This window comes from Lepus europaeus, chromosome 10 (genome assembly GCF_033115175.1).
Source record: "Lepus europaeus isolate LE1 chromosome 10, mLepTim1.pri, whole genome shotgun sequence".
Classification (NCBI taxonomy): Eukaryota; Metazoa; Chordata; class Mammalia; order Lagomorpha; family Leporidae; genus Lepus; species Lepus europaeus.
The window spans coordinates 101,259,425-101,278,798 of record NC_084836.1 but is presented as its reverse complement, the minus strand read 5'-3'; the positions used below and the strand labels follow the sequence as shown (position 1 = coordinate 101,278,798).

At 45.9% G+C, this 19,374-nt stretch overlaps 1 protein-coding gene across 3 annotated transcripts in view; it reads right to left on the bottom strand.

Moving 5' to 3' along the window:
* The window catches only part of CBFA2T2 (CBFA2/RUNX1 partner transcriptional co-repressor 2), a 117,441-nt gene extending 101,460 nt beyond the window's left edge, over positions 1–15,981 (bottom strand). For 2 of the 3 annotated variants that reach the window (XM_062204036.1, XM_062204037.1), the window contains exon 1: positions 15,905–15,981. In XM_062204036.1, the coding sequence (XP_062060020.1) occupies positions 15,905–15,935 (31 nt within the window). In that variant the 5' untranslated portion in view covers positions 15,936–15,981. Of the gene's footprint in view, positions 1–339; positions 358–15,904 lie in introns of those variants that run through there. The other variant, XM_062204039.1, reaches the window with a different exon arrangement.
* Between the last annotated feature and the right edge of the window lie 3,393 nt (positions 15,982–19,374).

Sequence of the window (19,374 nt, the reverse complement as noted above, 5' to 3'; positions counted from 1 at the left end):
GACCCCATCTCAGTTTCTAAAAATCAGGACACTGGCAACCAAACCAGTAATCTTGGCCTCATTTTTAACCTCCTGCAGTTCTTCTATATCCAACCCATTGTCAAATACCTTCAAAATATCCAGAATCCAATTATTTCTCCCTACCTCCAACGTTAACACTCTAAACCAAACTACCAACCTCCCACTCTTGGCCTACCACAACTTCTTCCACCTTTGCCTCATTGGAGTGTTTCTTCCAGAAGCAGAGTGATCTCTTTAAAATGAAAGGGGACAATGTCATTCCTCTGCTCAAAACCTCCCAATGGCTTCTCAAGTTCTTCAGAAATCCAAAATCCTTACCACGATTCCTAGGTCCCCTTCCTGATAGCAGCTTCTGTTTCAGCCACACTAGCCTCCCTGCTGTTCTGTGAACACAGAAACACAGAAAGCATGCTCTCACTCAGGGTCCAGCTTGCTGTTCCCTTTCCTTGGACTGCTCCTCCTCAACATGTGCACATGGCTAGCTCACTTCTGATCTTTGTTCAAATGCCACTTGATCCAAAAGTCTTCCTTAAACACTTTATCTGACAGAATTTCCCCAACACCCTCCTCTCTCTACACAGCATACCTTCCTCATTATCATTACCTGAATATGTGCACATACAATATGTTTTCACATTAAAATTCAAGGTCAACAGTGGGTATCTGGCCTAAGGGTTAAGACACCCATGTCCCACATCAGAATAGCTGGGTTTGATTCCCAGCTTTGGCTCCTGACACCAGCTTCTTACTAATGCAGACCTTGGGAGACAGCAGTGACAGTTCAAGTAACGGAGTTCCTGCCACCCATGTAGAAGACCTAGACTATATTCTCAGATTCCAGCTTTAGCCTCAGCCCAGCCTGTCATCTGGGGAGTGAACCAGTAGGTGAAGGCTTGCACGCATGCACACTCTCAAATAAATTGAAAAGCAGAAACAGAGTCTAGTTACGTAAGCATGATCACTTAGTGTGGATTCATTAAGCTGCACACTTATCACCAGTCCTTTTTATCTGTTTAACAAAACAGTTTACATGGGGTCTGCCCATGTGGTCACCAGTTGGGAGTCCTGGCTGCTCCACTTCCAATCCAACAGCCTGTTAATGTGCCTGGAAAAGAGTGGAAGACTGCCCACTGACAGCTCCCTGCTAACATGCCTGGGAAATCAGCACAAGATAGCCCAAATCAGGCCCAGTGCTATGGTGCAATAGGATAATCCTCTGCCTACGGCACCAGCATCCCATATGGGCACCAGTTCTACTTCTGGCTGCTCCACTTCTGATCCAGCTCTATGCTATGGCCTGGATAAGCAGTGGAAGATGTCCCAAATACTTGGGACCCTGCACTGGCATGGAGACCTGGAAGAAGCTCCTAGCTTTGCATCAGTAGAGCTGTGGCCATTGTGGCCATTTGAGGAGTGAACGAGTGGATGGAAGACCTCTTTCTCTGTAACTCTGCCTCTCAAATAAATAAATCTTTATACAAACAAAAATGAGCAGCTACCTTAAGTTCACTTCAAAACTCAATATATTGACTATAATACTAGGGCACTTAAAAAGTATGTGAAACATGAAAGTAAAGCATATTTATTGGGGGCTGGAGCTGTGCCACAGTAGGTTAAAACCCTGGCCTGCGATGCCGGCATCCCATACAGGTGCTGGTTCAAGTACCAGCTGCTCCACTTTCGATCAAGATCTCTGCATTGGCCTGGGAGAGCAGTGGAAGATGGCTAAAGTCCTCGGGTCCCTGAACCCACATGGGAGACTTGGAAGAAGCTCCTGGCCTTCAGATCAGCTCAGCTCCAACCACTGTGGCCATTTGGGGAGTGAACCAGTGGATGGAAGATCTCTCTCTCTCAGTCTCTACCTCTTTCAAATAAAAAGTAAAATGTTTAAAAAATGTATTTATTTTGGTATAAAAGTTGAAATCCATGCATACTTTTTTTTTTTAATAAAGATTTATTTCTTTGGAAGGCAGAATTAGAGTGGCAAAGAGAGAGAGAGAGACACCAATTGATCCTCCATCTGTGGCTCACTTCCTAGATGACTGCAATGCTGGGCTGGACCAGGTGGATGCTAGGAATCAGGAACCCCATGAGGGTCTCCCATGTGGGCAATAGGGACCCAAGCACTTGGACCATCCTCTGCCGCCTTTCCAGACACACCAGCAGGGAGCTAGATTGGAAGTGTAGCAGCCAGTATTGGAACTGGTGCCTATTTTAGATGCCACAGGCAGTGGCTTAACCCACTACGCCACAACACTGGCTCCTCCCCATACATTTTTCATAATATACATTCTCCATAAACCCTTTGAAAGCCCCCATTAAGGGACCAGTGCTGTGGCCACAGCAGGTTAAGCCACTGCTGGCAGCGCCAGCATCCTACAAGGGCACTGGTTCAAGTCCTGGCTATTCCACTTCCAATCCAGCTCCCTGCTAATGTGCCCAGGAAATCAGCAAAAGATGGCCCAAGTGCTTGGGCCCCTGTACCACGTGGGAGGATAATTTAAAAAGAGAAAAAAATAATTTAAAAAGGGAAAAAACAGTAACTTTATAGTAAAGAAATGTAGCAGACATCACCTTAAACAAGTTATCAAAATCATGATTAGTTGGCAAATGGACACTAGGTGCTTCCTGATATAATGCATTGAGGACATTCTGTGGTGTTTCTGCCAAAAACACATAAACTGAACCCATTCATCAGGGAGACAAATTCAAATTGAGGGATATTCTAGAAAATTGACCTATACTGTTCAAAAACTGAAGTCTCTTCTAGATTGAAGAATTAGAAACATGAAGATTAAGGGGACAGTACTATGGTGCAGCAGGTCAGTACTATGGTGCAGCAGGTTAAGCTGCTTCTTGCAACACAGGGATCCCACATGAGAGCTATTTGCTCCTGGCTTGGGCCTGACCCAGCCTTGGCTGTTTTGGCCATTTGGAGAGTGAACCAGTAGACAGAAGATCTCCCTCTCCCTCTCTAACTGCCTTTCAAATAAATAAACGAACATTTTTTTTTCTAAAAAAAAGGAGAAAAAAAATAAATACAACATACGATTCTACATTAACTCCTAGAGTAGAAAAACCTTTTCCTTTAAAGAACATTATTAGAATAGATATCAAAATCTGAATAAGGTCTGTTTGCTAGGCAATAATATCACATCAAAGCTGTCTGTATTTTCTGATTTAGGTAAGCATAATGTGATAATGTGTTTTTTTTTTTTTTTTTTCCTTAAAAGGGAAGGATGACTGAAAAGGCACACAGCGGCATTCTTTTTTTTTTTTTTTTTTTTTTGACAGAGTTAGTGAGAGAAAAAGACAGAGAGAAAGGTCTTCCTTCTGTTGGTTCACCCCCAAATGGCTGCTACGGCTGGAGCTACGCTGATCCGAAGCCAGGAGCCAGGTGCCTCTTCCTGGTCTCCCATGCGGATGCAGGGCCCAAGCACTTGGGCCATCCTCCACTGCCCTCCCGGGCCACAACAGAGAGCTGGACTGGAAGAGGGGCAGCCAGGACCAGAAACTGGTGCCCATATGGGATGCCGGCGCCGCAGGTGGAGGATTAACCAAGTGAGCCACGGCGCCGGCCCCTGTGATGATGTTCTTTTACAGAAAATATACATTGATACATTTATGGTGAAGAAGTACCAAATCTGTAACTTACTCTAAATTTGGTTCAGAAAACAAATATGTATATATAAAGAACACACAAAATAGAATACAATGTTCGACATCTGGAGAATTAAACTGTATACAAAATTTTTTTTTCCTTTAAAGATTTTATTTATTTGAGGGGCTTGCCACTGTGGTGTAACAGGCTAAGCTACCACCTGCAGGGCCCGGCACCCCATATGGACACTGGTTTGAGTCCTGGCTGCTCCTCTTCCAATCCAACTCCCTGCTAATGTACCTGGGAAAGCAGCAGCAGATGGCCCAACTGCTTGGGACCCAGCCACCCACGTGAGAGATCTGGATGAAGCTCCTGGTCCCTAGTTCGGCCTAACCCACTCCTGGCTGTTGCGGCCATCTGGGGAGTGAACCAATGGATGGAAGATCTCTATCTCTCCTTTTCTCTGTCACTCTGCCTTCCAAATAAAAACAAATCAATCTTTTATTAAAAAAAAAAAGAAGAAGAAGAATTAATATAACTCAGAGAGGGAGAGACAGAGAGAAAGAGACATTCCATTTGCTGGTTCACTCCTCAAATGGCTCCAACAGCAGGGCCTGGGCTAGCCCAAAGCCAGGAGCCGAACTCCATCCTGGTCTCTCACATGGAGTAGCAGGGACCCAAGTACTTGGACCTTTCTCAGTTTACAGGAATTTTAACATATACCATTGTTAAGTTTGAACTTATATCAACATACTTTTTAAAAGGACAGAAAGTTTTAAAAAATTTTTTATTTAATTTTTATTCATTTGGAAGGCAAAGAGACAGACAGGTATTCCACTGCTGCTTTATCCCCCAAATGCTGGCAACATCTGTGGCCAGGCCAAGCAGAAGCCAGGAGCTAGAACTCCATCCGGGTCTCCCACATGGCTGTCAGGAACCCAACCTCTGAGCTGTATCAACTGCTGCCTCCCAGGGTAGCCATTAGCAGGAAGGTGGAATTGGAAGTGAACCAATACTCAGATTCATGTATGAAATGCAGATATCTCAAGCAGCATCTTAACCTCCATGCCAAACACCCTCCAAAAAGTTTTTTAAATAATACAGATCATAATCTTGAATATGTGATATTTTTCTAAAGCATCTTACAGTATATTTGTATATGTTAATATTTTTAAGAACGGCTACAAGTATAGTTTCAGATACAGCAATATACCACATATTTCAATGACAGACTACATACACAATACTATAAATCATGAAAATAAAAGAGAAAACATATATATCATACAACTAAGTGTGTAGTAGGATGTATTATCTAGGACTGTGTAAATACACACAAACTGGCCTATAACCCATTGCACGGTGATACATTACTGTTCTGAGTCAGACCAATCCACCAAGGGAAAATTCAGTGGGGAACTCAAAGCAGTTGGGGAAAACCGAAGGAGCTAAGACCATCACCTCCTCCCCCACTTCTCCCTCACCATGCAGAACTTCCCTTTCTCCTTCATAAAGATGCCTTGCTTTCTGTCTGCCTCCTCCCCTCAAGGCTGACTCCCTTCTCTACATGGAAACAAAATAAAGATATGATCACTAGGCTGGCGCCGCGGCTCAATAGGCTAATCCTCCGCCTGCAGCAACGGCACACCGGGTTCTAGTCCCGGTTGGGGCGCCGGATTCTGTCCCAGTTGCTCCTCTTCCAGTCCAGCTCTCTGCTGTGGCCTGGGAGTACAGTGGAGGATGGCCCAAGCCCTTGGGTCCTGCACCCACATGGGAGACCAGGAGAAGCACCTGGCTCCTGGCTTCAGATCAGCGCAGCGTGCCGGCCGTAGCGCGCCGGCGGCAGAGGCCATTGAGGGTTGAACCAACGGAAAAGGAAGACCTTTCTCTCTCTCACTGTCCACTCTGCCTATCAAAAAAAAAAAAAAAAAGATATGATCACTTTCTCAAAATCAAGAACAAGAAAACTGCCACATTGGGGGGGGGGGGAGTCACTGGTATGTTAGCTTTCATTTGAGGGAGAGGGGAAATATGGAAGGGTGAGTAGGATAAGGAGACAGCAAGCTAGCTAAAAACTACATATAATTTAGGGGAAAAATTGGTTATAGTTAGTGAAGCTCTAGGGATAGAAGGCCAAACTGAATAAATATGTGTTGTTTGTATGTCTATTCTCATGTGGCTTGGAAAAATTAAAAGCAGGCAGGACCTCTGCAGGGTTGGCTGAGTTAACAAAGGAATAAGGGAAACATTTGTAAGAGAGGAAAAGGTCAAAGCAGTGTGTCAAGGGAGCTGTGCTATGCCTGGTATTAACATTTCACTTGAGCTGCAGGGAGGTCAGATTACATATTTGTCTCCATCAGCTAATTTAATTAAAAGGTCTAGCCAACTCCAAAGCTATAAATTCAGGATACCTAGCTCTGGGTTATTCCAAATTCTGCTTTGGTTTCTGCCTTTCTTAACTGCAATACAAAACAGAGGGGCAAAAGTATAATCTGAAAGAGTCACAATGCTGAGTTTCACTGCACAGTCCATATACAACATTTGATGATCCATATTTGACAGCTCCTCATAGAGCAAAGCAAAATTAGCACGGACATTTCTTGGGATTTTGATGTTCATTGCCATCATCTGCCTCACTGCTAAGATGAGAAAACATATGGGATGAATTGGTAAAGGCTGTTGAGAGTTTCTGTTGCTTTTTTTTTTTTTTTTTTTTTCCTTTTTAAATTCATCTCTAAGGCCAATTTAGGATACCCCTGAGCAAGATCCAATACAACCATCTTTAAATCATCCCACTTCCTATGACACTTTTAAGAGTTGTTAGGGGGTGGAAAAGTTGTTAAAAAAAAAAAAAAAAGATGATGGGAAATCAAGTATGTTCAGGGAGCTCTGGACTCCTCTGGAGCATAGTTCTAAAGACCTCTAGTCATTCTAGTCAAAAAGTAGCCATGTCAACCCAACAGTGGGTTTTGGACATTGACCTCAATGTATAATAAAAGAACTTGACACCAATATGGAATCAGGTTTGAAGAGTGTGCTTACTACTTATTCTACAACCTTCAGCAATTTACTGAACTTCTCTAGGCCTTAGTTCTTCATCAGAAAAAGATATACTAACTCCCTTCTAAAGTGGTTCTAAGAATTACACGAGATGAGTGATAGAGGTGAAAAGACACCAGGCAGAAAATGTAGCAGACTTTTTTTGTAAAGAATTCAACTGGACTAAAAAATCATATTTGGTTGACATATCTGCTATTGACTCATTCAGAAAGCTTAATTTATGGTACCCCAACCTCTGTAATTTCACATAGTCTCATGGCCTTCAAGAGGCCTGAGAGAAACCACACAGAACCAAAAGCAACTTAACCAGCCATAATAAAACCCAGAAACAAGATCTGCCACAGGAACATATACCAGTTCATACTGCACATGTGCCCTATCAGCACAGCAGTACTGAGGCCCTCTCCTTGATAATCTTACCAAAGAATAAACAATAACCAGTGGACATGGGAGCCTACCAGTTCATGCACCCATGTCCCACAAGGGTGCCTGAGTTCCATTATCAGCTCAAGCTCCTGAACCCAGCTTCTTGCTAAACCAGAGCTTGGGAAGAAGCAGTGATAGCTGGAATAGTTGGGTCCCTGACACACACAGATCTGAATTGTACTCCTGGCTCTGACCTGGGCCCATCCCTGCCCACTGTGGGCATTTGGAGAGTGAATGAACCAGCAGACAGAAACTTTCTCTGTGCCTCTGTTCATTTAAAAAAGGTGGGGGGGGGGGGGGGGAGGAGGCAGTGTGGTATATCCCATATCAGAGGGCCAATTCAAGCCCCTGGTTTTTCTGCTTACAATCCAACTCCCTGTTCTTGTACCTGGGAAAGCAGCAGAAGATGACCCAAAATTTTTGGGTCCCTGCCACCTACATGGGAGGCCTAGATGCAGTTCTTGGCTCCTGGCTTCCATGTGTCCCAGTCCTGGCTGTTGTGGGCATTTGGAGAGTGAACCAGGGGATGGAAAGTCTCTCTCTCTCTCTCTCTTGCTCTACCTTTCAAATAAGTAACTTTTTTTCTTAAATATTTATTTATTTATTTGAGAGGCAGAAGCAGCGAGAGAGAGAGAGAGAGAGAGAGAGAGAGAGAGAGAGAGAGAGAGAGAGAGTCTTCCATCTGCTGGTTCACTCCCTAGATGACTATAACGGCCAGAGCTGTGCCAATCTGATGCCAGGAGTTTCTTCCCAGTCTCCCCTGTGGGTGCAGAAGCCCAAGGACTTGGGCCATCTTCTACTGCTTTTCCAGGCCATAGAAGAGAGCAGGATCAGAAGTGGAGCAGCAGGGACTGGAACCATTGCCTATATGGAATGCTGGCACTTCAGGTAGCAGCTTTACCCACTACGCCACAGAGCGGGCCCCAGGAAATTAACTTTTTAAAAATAAGTTTTTTAAAGATTTATTGAAAAGCAGAGTTACAGAGGGAGAGGGAGAGGGTGTGGGAGAGGGAGAGGGGGAGAGAAAGAGAGAAAGAGATAAGAGGGGTCTTCCATCTGCTGGTTCACTCCCCAGATGGCTGCAACGGCCAAAGCTGGGCCAATCCAAAGCCAGGAGCTTCTTCTGGGTCCTCCAAGCAACAGAGGGGTCCAATAAAAAAAAATTTTTTTTTTTGACTGAGTGGAGAGTGAGAGTGAGAGTGAGAGTGAGAGAGAGAGAGAGAGAGAGAGAGAGAAAGGTCTTCCTTTTTGCCGTTGGTTCACTCTCCAATGGCCGCTGCGGCTGGCCGGCACATCGCGCTGATCCCAAGGCAGGAGCCAGGTGCTTCTCCTGGTCTCCCATGGGGTGCAGGGCCCTAGCACCCGGGCCATCCTCCACTGCCTTCCCGGGCCATAGCAGAGAGCTGGCCTGGAAGAGGGGCAACTGGGATAGAATCCAGCGCCCCAACCGGGACTAGAACCTGGTGTGCCAGCGCCGCAAGGTGGAGGATTAGCCTGTTAAGCCACGGCGCCGGCCCAATAACAATCTTTAAAAATGGCAAGAGGAGGGGCCAGCGCTGTGGCACAGCAGGTAAAGCCACTGCCTGCATTGCCAGCATCTTGTATAGACGCCAGTTCAAGTCCTGCTGTACCACTTCCAATCCAGCTCTCTGCTATGGCCTGGGAAAGCTGTGGAAGATGACCCAAGTCCTTGGGCCACTGCATCCGAGTGGGAGACCTGGAAGAAGCTCCTGGCTCCTGGCTTTGGATGGGCTCAGCTCTGGCCGTTGCGGCCGTTTAGGGACTGAACCAGCAGATGGAAGTCTCTTCTTTTTCTCCGGCTCTCCGTAACTCTGCATTTCAAATAAATAAATAAATCTTTAAAAAAAAAAAAAAAAAGGCCGGCGCCATGGCTTAACAGGCTAATCCTCCGCCTTGCGGCGCCGGCACACCGGGTTCTAGTCCCGGTTGGGGCGCCGGATTCTATCCCGGTTGCCCCTCTTCCAGGCCAGCTCTCTGCTATGGCCCGGGAAGGCAGTGGAGGATGGCCCGGGTGCTAGGGCCCTGCACCCCATGGGAGACCAGGAGAAGCACCTGGCTCCTGGCTTCAGATCAGTGCGATGTGCCGGCCAGCCGCAGCGGCCATTGGAGGGTGAACCAACGGCAAAAAGGAAGACCTTTCTCTCTCTCTCTCTCACTATCCACTCTGCCTGTCAAAAAAAAAAAAAAAAGACAAGGGCAGAGTCTTCCTCATTAGCCTTTAAGCTTTCAGGGATCTGAAATAAATAAGAGATGGTTCAAAAAGTTAATGGGAAATACGCATTATCTTTTAATTCCACTTTTCTACAAACTTTTTTTTTTTTTTTTTTTGGACAGGTAGAGTGGACAGTGAGAGAGAGACAGAGAGAAAGGTCTTCCTTTTTTCCATTGGTTCACCCCCCCAATGGCCGCTGCGGCTGGTGCACCACGCTGATCCAAAGCCAGGAGCCAGGGGCTTCTCCTGGTCTCCCATGTGGGTGCAGGGCCCTAGCACCCAGGCCATCCTCCACTGCACTCCCGGGCCATAGCAGAGAGCTGGACAGGAAGAGGAGCAACCGGGACAGAATCCGGCGCCCCAACCAGGAACAGAACCTGGTGTGCCGGCGCCGAAGGCGGAGGATTAGCCTATTGAGCTACGGCGGCGCTGGCCTCTACAAACTTTTAAACACGCTACTGTTGATAATCCAGCTATCAGGCTGGCGCCGCAGCTCACTAGGCTAATCCTCCGCCTTGCAGCGCCGGCACACCAGGTTCTAGTCCTGGTTGGGGCACCGATCCTGTCCCGGTTGCCCCTCTTCCAGGCCAGCTCTGCAGTGGCCCGGGAAGGCAGTGAAGGATGGCCCAAGTGCTTGGGCCCTGCACCCCATGGGAGACCAGGAGAAGCACCTGGCTCCTGCCATCGGATCAGCGCAGTGCGCCGGCCGCAGCGCGCCAACCGCGGCGGCCATTGGAGGGTGAACCAACGGCAAAAGGAAGACCTTTCTCTCTGTCTCTCTCACTGTCCACTGCCTGTCAAAAAAAAAAAAAAAAGATAATCCAGCTATCATTTTCTATAATGAGGTTCAAAACAATAAGGGCCAGTGTTGTGTCACAGTATAAGAGTGTTGATTTAAAGTTGCAGGTGCTCCACTTCTGATCCAGTTTCTTGCTACTGCACCTGGGAAAACAGACGATAGCCCAAGTGTTTGAGGATCTGCCATCCACATGAGGGACCCAGACATAGTCTGAGCCTCCTGTCTTGGGCCTGGCTCAGATTCAGCTGTTGCAGACATTTGGAGAGTGAACCAAAGTATGAAAAATCTCTACCTCTCTCTCTCTGTTGCTTTGCCTTTCAAATAAATAAATCAATGAATCTTTGCAAAAAAATTCTAAAACTAAGGAATGAGGATAAAACTGACAGGTAATAAACTCTACTCCCCCACCACTCTCTATTTTCCTTACTCTGAAAGAGCTATAAACTTAGTGAATTAAAAAAAATTAAAAATTGTTTAAAAGAGCTTAGTAAATTAACTCACTTTGATCCTAATGTTACATTCATTCATTATACATTATTCATTAAATTCAAATAACTGATCATAAAACCTGGATTCATAGACCTTACAAAACAGACTTAACATAAGCTTAAAGTCAATCTGTGCTTATTTCTGAGAGGCAGAGAGAAAGCATGCTCCTATCTGCTGGTTCTCTAAGAAAATGCTCATAATGGCCATGGCTGGGCCAGATCAAAGCCAAGAGCCAGGAACTCAATCCAGGTCACCCAGGAGGTTGTAGGGACTTCCTTGAGTCATCACCCATCAATACCTCCCCAAAACTGCATTATCAGGAAGCTGGAATCGGAGCCAGAGCCAGGCATAGAACCCCAATATGGACAAGTGTCTTAGCCACTAGGTTGAACATCCACTTCTGCTTTGATTTTTCCTCCTGTATATGGAAAATCCAGTTGGTTCCAAGCACATATAAATTTATAGATAAGTCAGTGAAGAAAAAAAAAATCATTTCAAGTATCCGAGACATGATTCAATTTAACTAACTCCAAACTCAACCACAGTCAAAGGATAACTTTGTTACTAACAGAAAAACTTAGTGCAGATGTTGTGGCAAAGTAGGTTAAACTACCATTTGGGACATTTACATCCCATTTGAGAGTACTGGTTCAAGTTTAGAAAACCATTTTCAGTTCAGCTCCCTGCTAACGCACCTGGGAAGCAGCAGATGATAGCTCAAGTATTTGAGTGCCTGCCACCCACACGGGAACTCAGGAAACCTGGGTGGAGTTTCCTGGCTTCAGCCTGGCCCAGTCCTGGCTGTTATGGTCATTTGGGGGAGTGAACCTGAAGATGGAAGATCTGTCTCTCCCTCTTTCTGTGTCACCCTACCTTTCAAATAAATAAATCTTTATTAAAAAAAAAAAAAAGAAAGAAAAATATACACCATTCTACACATGAGTACTGAAACACAAGTTCTAAATTAACATGAAGACAGTATTTAATAATGGATTTTGTAGCAATATTACTCTCAAAGCCTTCATCTAACTTCATTCAACTCTGCAAAGGGGCAAAGATATGGGGGATGATGGAGAAGTGAAGTATATTAGATAATGTCTCCCCCTTGAAAGAAAAGAAACAAGGAAAAGATAACTATAAGTATTGCTTCTCTCCCCCTTATTCCAACACCAGTCATTATTACTATGAGGTAGGAATTACCTCATTTATCTTTAAGCCTTTAAGTGAAATAAACACATTACTTTCTGGTTAAAACAAAAAAACTTCCCAGTAGAACTGGGTCTCAAATCCAAAGTCTGACTTCAAGCTCTGCTTTTTCTGTTATGCCAAACAAGCTGCCTCGTGTATGGACATCTCCCCAGCTTTCAAACGAAATTCGTCTACTAAGTGCAATTTAACTAGTCCTGATTCCATGACCTGGAAGCATATAAGAGCATTCGCTTCAAAAGTAACTGGGGCTAGATTATGGTGCCTTTAGTTCTACTCCAATTTTTGGTTCTTATCCACCGGTAGGGTTGTGGGAAGGACTAAATACAACCATGTGGCACAGCAGGCAGGACCTCAGGAGAAGACAAGTCCTTACCTTCCTTGTCAGTACGCCTACTGGGGAGAGCCTCTCTCCTCCCCATCTGTTTTGCTGCTTTTAAACTGGTTATGCACCAAGGACTCAGTCAATCATATGAGTAAGCTTTGACTGAAAGTCCTACGGACGAGGTTAGAAGCTTCAGTTAGGGCCCCAGCAGGAGAGATGGCATATTCCATGGAAGGTTTAATAGGGGAACTATAAACAAGGTTAAGGAACAGAACACTTTTTGAGTCTTAAAAGGAGTCAGGTAGAGGACCACCTCCAGCGAAGCAGTGACCTGGAATCAAGGCAGAGGCTAGGGGCAACACCCATAGGAAGGGAGCAAGGAAACAAAGTCGTCACCCTAGAGGGGAAGGAAGCCTATGGATACAGGACCTGGAGGTAAGTCAGCTCACCAGGGCAGAGAATACAGCGAGGACGGGTGGAGAGGCGCCTGGCAGAACACGGGGAAGTCTTTCTGGTACACTTTCGCCTGTCTTCTGTAACCTAATAGGTAAACGCCAGATAAAGAAAAGGTTCCTGAACACAGACTAATTCTCATGCCTTCTGAATAGTTACGCATAGGACTTACCTACTATAAAAGATTTGTAACCAAGTTTCTCATGAATAAATAGGGTCATTTACCATCCCACAACTGTTTGGACTTCCTTGAAGGTCCAATGACTTACATACCTTTCCACACTTACTGACCTCCCACTCACCTTGCCAGGCAAAGTAAAATGACAAAAATGCAGATTATATCACAACCCACAAGGAGTTTATAGTCTAGCTTATATTCTTAGATAATGAGGTAGACAGAAGGAGGTAAGTGCCACAGAGCACAGAGCAGCAGTGCTGTGAAAAGCTCTGAACAGGCTTCCTTGCCATCTGGCCCCTGCCTGGCACAACTCCTGCCAGAACTGTTATTCTATGAACGAGGTATATCAGCTTCACTCAGGTCTCTTGTAGGTCCAGAATGTGGAAATACTCAACAAGCTCTCAACAGCCTCCAAGTTTGCATACTCTATACCCTCAGCCAGTAAGAGTCACCCCCTCCTGGAAAAAGCCTCTCTTCGTCATCAAGGCCTAATTCATGTCACCTCCTTACCTAAACCTTACTTAGACCCTTAAAGAACAATTAATTGCACCTCCTCTGCATTCCCAAAAGCCTTGCTTAAAGCACTTAAAAGTGCTTTATCATTGCTCTCTTATCCTACAGGGTCCCTACTAGACTGAGATTCTAAGTCATTCTGGTAAGCTCAGCTACTAACAGCACCCAAAACAGTATGTCAAGCACTGTTTAAGCTATTTACATATAACATGTCATATTAACACATACAGGCACTAATCGGCAAATGAGGTAGAAAACCTCATGATCTCAATTTACAGATGAGGAAAATGAAATGCACTGAATGGCGAAGCAATGTGCCCAAAGCCTCAAAGCTTAGAAGAATCGGACCCCAGGATTTCAACCTACATACAACTGCAAAAAGTTAATTTTAGAAGTTTAGAATTTCAACCTAAACCACTGCACTCACTCTACTGAATAGATTCCTTTTTTTTTTTTTTTCCCAGAGTAACAGGCCTAATGAGTTGAAGGGATGGTACCACTACAGGATCACTGATCTCTATCCCAAGAGGTAGTCATAAAATGAGATAAGGCAAGAAAATGTTGGAACTTCTAACACTTATGTTAGCTCACTCTTCTGTAATGTCCACTTTGTACATGTTATAAGACATACATAATACAGAGTACAGGCACACTGTAACTGTAATTTGAAACATCCACATGTTGTGTGTACATATGCAATCCTATTTACTGATGGAATAAACACTAAAATACTTGAGGACACAGTTCTAAACGACTTCCCCAGAGACTCGGATTCAAGGACTAAAGCACTGAACCTAGGACCGAGTTCCTTCCTACATTCTCTCCCCAGCACATCAGTTAAAAACATTAGTCCATCAAGGCCATGGGTAAGCTTTGGAGGCAAAACCCTGCTCTTACTCATCTATGTCTTGCAAGCCCTAGGTCAGCACAGAGCCCGGTGTTTAGCAATACGTGAACCTCACTGCATCATGAGAACCTCGCTGAAAAAAGCCCTCTCAATACCACTCCATTTTAATGCAACTTACTATTTGCTTCCAGATTAAAACAAGAAGCATACTAAGCACACTGCCTAGGAATATAATAGAGAATTCTCTCAGGAAAACTTAAAAAAAAAAAAAAAAACCTTAGTTATGTAACAGAAGCAAAAGTTGTACTTCCAGGCATATTTTAAACTGAAGACTACAGTAAAGAGATGTGGACATAAATTTAAGTAAGTTCAGGTAAAAGGTCCTTTTCACAATATTTACAGTGTGCACTTTTGTCAGACCTAAGGGATCACCTGCTTGCCCCTCCACAGCTCCAAGCGGAATGGATCAAACCATCCAGAGCAGCAACAGCAGACTTAATTAAATATGAACAGGCATTAGCTGAGTGCATCTACTTTTTTGTATTTCTTCAATCCAACACTTAATGGGTGCCAAACAAAGGGGAAGAAAGCTATGCAAAGCACAGCTTCTATGTGTTGTTCAGAGCTAGAACATAACCTATCCTCAGTTTCATCCTCTGCAAAATGGGCATACTCAAATACACTGATTTAGGTTGTCCCAGATTTAGGATTCCTTTCACTGAGCTGAGTCTCTAACCTCTCCCAACTAAACTCAAAGCCCCAGTTCTTGTTTGCTGCCCATCTTCCCAGAGCATAAAATGATCCATTTTACTTAAGAGATGTTTTAATAAATATTAAATGAATAGAGTACAAAATGCCTGGTGCTCACCAAATGTTGGCTACTACTGCTATTATAACGAGAAACAATTAAAATTTTATTGTTCTTATTAAGATACCACCCCTCCCCCCAAGGATCTCAATTCTAGGAGAAACACCAGATCAAAACTGGAATGGCGAAAAGGAGGCAAGAACAATTGGATCCCAGAGCAAGCCTAACCGCCGACAAAATAAAATCCGAAACACACAAGCAGAGCCCGATTTCGGACTTTTTCGAGTGAGGCGCACAGTGGGAGAGATGAGTAAACCGCGATAACAATAACAACAATTTTCACGCTCGCATGTGTGCCAGGGGCTGTGCAGAGCCTTCTCCTGGCCCAGTGAGCCCAGGCTCCACGGCGGACGAACGGAACGCTCATTACATCTCCATTTTCTGGACGGGGGAACTGAGGCCCCGGGGGAGGCAAGGTCACGGACCCTCCCCGGGGAAGCCGGGGCGCGAACCCGGGCAGTCCGATCCCCCCGAGCCTGCGCTCAACAGGCCGTCCGAGGGGCCATCCTCGCCTCCCGCAACACCCACCACCACACGCTCCACACCGGGCGGGTGTAACGCCGAGGAGCCGGGCTCGGTGGCCCCTGCGCCAGGAGAACAAAACAATACTTGTCCGCCGGCAAGTACACGGACGCCGGCCCGGCCCGGGCTCCGAGGCCGCGGGGCCCACGGCCGCACTCGCCTCGCGAGCCCGAGCCCTCGGCGCCACAGGAAGCGCCGGCGAGGCCCGGCCCGCCGCTTGACCTTGGCTCTGCCGCCCTGCCTCGGGCCTCAGTTTCCCCGTGCCGGTCTCGCGCCGGGGGGCCCTCCGGGGAGCCTCGCGCCCGTGGCGCTACAGGCCCCTCACACGCCCCCCTCAGCCGCCCGCCTTCCCGCGCCGCTTACGCTGAAAGGCCGCTCCAGGAACGCCCACCATCGCCGAGCGCCGCCGGCCGCACGCCGCTCGCCTCGGCCAGCGGCCCGGGTGCCTCGCAGGCGCGGACGCGGGACCTGCAGCCTCCGAGCTCTCACCCCCGCCGCCCGTGCCGCCGCCGCCGTTAGGCCGCGCGCCGCACCGCCCCCCAGCTGGCTCCACCCCGCCCGCCAGGCACACCCCCGCTGCACGCTCCCGCCCGCCAGACCAACGCACGCGGAAGCCCGGCCCCGCGACCAGCTCCCTAAGCCCCGCCCCCTGACCCGCCCCGCCCCTTCCGCGCGAACCTACCACCCTATCCCCGCGCATCCTGCTTCTCAGACCCGCCCCCCCGCTGCGTCACGCGCGCCCGTCACGAGCGCGACCCACCTGGTCCCCCTGATGTGGCAGGGGCAGCCGAACAGGCCCCGGGGCGGAGCCCTGGGGGGCGGGGCTTCGGAGGAGGCGACTAGGCTGCACCTGAGTTCCCCAGGTGCGGCCCTAATCGCTCTTGCACAAGCCGCTTTTTAAAATGACTTCTCCTTTTTGTCCTACAGTGTTCTACATGTATAAAATATCCTAATAGCTTTAATTTTATAATAGACGTAACTTTTTTTAGATTTCTATTTATTTGAAGATTTATTTACTCTGAAAGAGAGAGAGGGAGAGAAAGAGATCTTCCATCCTGCTAGATCACTCCCCAAATGGCGGCAAAGTCCGGGCAGAAGCCAGGCGCCTGGAACTCCATCTGGGTCTCTCAGGAGGGTGGCAGGGGTCCAAGCACTTGGGCCATCTTCCGCTGCTTTCCCAGGTGCATCAGCAGGGAGCTGGATGGGAAGTGAAGCAGCTGGGACTCGAACCGGCACCCATATGTGCTGGTGTCACAGGCAACTGCTTTTGGCCCGGAACAAGGTTATTTTTACCTTCCTTATCTCTTTTACAAGCAAAAGACTGGATAGATAAAATATTTTAAACTTATTCACAAAGAATCAATATTCAGACTAAAGAACTAAACCAACAAGAAAACTGAATTTAATAGTGAATGGCTAAACAGTGCACAGTAATCTGCCTAATAAACACTAAAAAATCCTCCACTTCTCTAATAATGTTACCATATTTCATGCACTAGATTGGAAATTCCACTTGTGGATATTCATCCCAAAGAAATACTAGTTAATGTGTACAAAAAGCTGCATGGGCAGGAAGTTTATTTCAGAGTTATAAGAACAAAAATTGGAACCAGCTTGAATGTGGAGCCCTAGTGAAATAAACTATTGAGACTGGAACACAATAGTTAAGACATACCTAAGTCTACTTTTGTTGGTAATAAAAGATTGCACAGGAATATCATTAACTGAAGAAGCAAACTGCAGTTCCATTGTTTCAATATTTCAATATCATCCCATTTATGTCAACTAAACAACAGAAAAGTGTATATGTTTGTGTGTGTACATAACTGCACCAAAAAATGTTTACAAAATAACTGGTGACATACCAGGAGGAGAAAAGTATTAGAATAGAAGGAGAACTTTTGTTTTCCAGTATTATTTTAGATATTCAATTTTTTAACTAGATGTATTTATTTGAAAGTTATAGAGAGAGGATGAGACAGAAAGCAAGGTCTTCCATCCGCTATTTCACTCCCCAAATGGCCACAATATCTGGAGCTGGGCTGATCGGAAGGCAGGAGCCCCGAGTTTCGTCAGAGTCTCCCATGTGGGTACAGGGGCACAAGCACTTGGGCCATCTTCCACCGCCTTTCCCAAGCACATTAACAGGGAACTGGATTGGAAGTGGAACAGCCGGACACAAACTGGTGCCCATATGGAATGCCAGTGTCACAGGCAGTGGCTTTACCTGCTATGCCACAATGCCAGACCCATATTTTAGATATCTCAAACCAACAATATGGGATGCATTTATATATTACTTGTGTGATTGAAAACAAGTTTTCAAGGCAGAACACAGAAAGAAGAACATACAGGCAAATATTTAAGATAAGCAAAGACATGAGCAATGATGAAAGTCCTGCCTCTTGCATTTTGAGCAGCTCCAACCTCCTCAGGATAACATGGAGAAGGGCCCCGAGCTAAGCCTGAAACTCTAAGAGAAATGCAGCTGAAATGTCCAGCTGAAACGTCAATTATTTTGTGGGAATATGTTTGGAATATTTATATTTGTATATTTATATTTGTATTTATATTCCCATATTTATGTATGGGAATATTTATCATGCATGATAAAATAATCTTCAAAACACTTTTAAAAATAAGATTTTATACCAGGTAGAATGAATACATGTCACAGAGTTTACTCAACTCTTTAACACGGAAACCAGTAAGATGGAAAGACTGGCTCCAAGGAGAATTTGAGGAAGGACATTTATATAACCAACCTATAAAACCATGTACCTCTTCTTCATGGTCCATCTCGTTTTCATTTTGCATGCCTCCCCCATTCTTGAAATACTTCTAAGTATCTGTCTTCCTCTTTAGTTCTCAAACTCCATAAAAACGTTTTATTTGTTCACCGTCAGAAGTATCTCCAGTGCCTAGGTTAGTGTTCACACTCTGTAAGTATCTATCGAGTAATCCCCAGGCTATGGGAATACAAAGGCGTCTCCTGCTAGCTCCCTTCCCCTTGATCCACATCCCACGCACTTTGGAGTCATAGAAGGATCTTCAGGAAAAGAGTGAATGTGTTCACTCATTCACTCACTCACTCACTCACTCATTGAACAAGTATTTATGAAGCACCTATCCTGTTGTGGGACACAATGGTCACATCTTCATGAAATAGTTTTTAGACAATAAACAAATAAGGAAAAATAGACCTTAATATAAAAATAAAAGTAAAGGAGAGAGCAAAATAACACAAGAGGTGCAGAGACTCATTTTACAGTGACGGGGCAGGGAAGGCTTCTGGAGGAGTTGCATGTGAGCGGAGACAAGCCTTGGGAATCCCTGGAGGAACTGTGCTCTGGGCGGAGCTAATGCAAAGGCCCTGAGGAAACCAACATCCTGTGCCTGAGGCCCAAGGGGCCTGGGTGACCAGAGCTGCTAGGATGAGAGGAAGTGTGGTAGTGAATGGGCTGGGAAGGGAGACAGGACAGACACTGCAGGAAAAGTATGTGGATTTCATTCTTTAGACATCTTGGAGGTTTTGGAGCACAAGATTTGACTGCTATGATTACATTCTGAAAATCAGCCTAGGGGAAGACTGGCTTGTAAAGTTAAAGAACCATTACAGGCCGCCGTGGCTCAATAGGCTAATCTTCCGCCTTGCGGCGCCGGCACACAGGGTTCTAGTCCTGGTTGGGGCACCAAATTCTGTCCTGGTTGCCCCTCTTTCAGGCCAGCTCTCTGCTGTGGCCAGGGAGTGCAGTGGAGGATGGCCCAAGTGCTTGGGCATGGGAGACCAGGAGAAGCACCTTGGTCCTGGCTTCAGATCAGCGCGGTGCGCC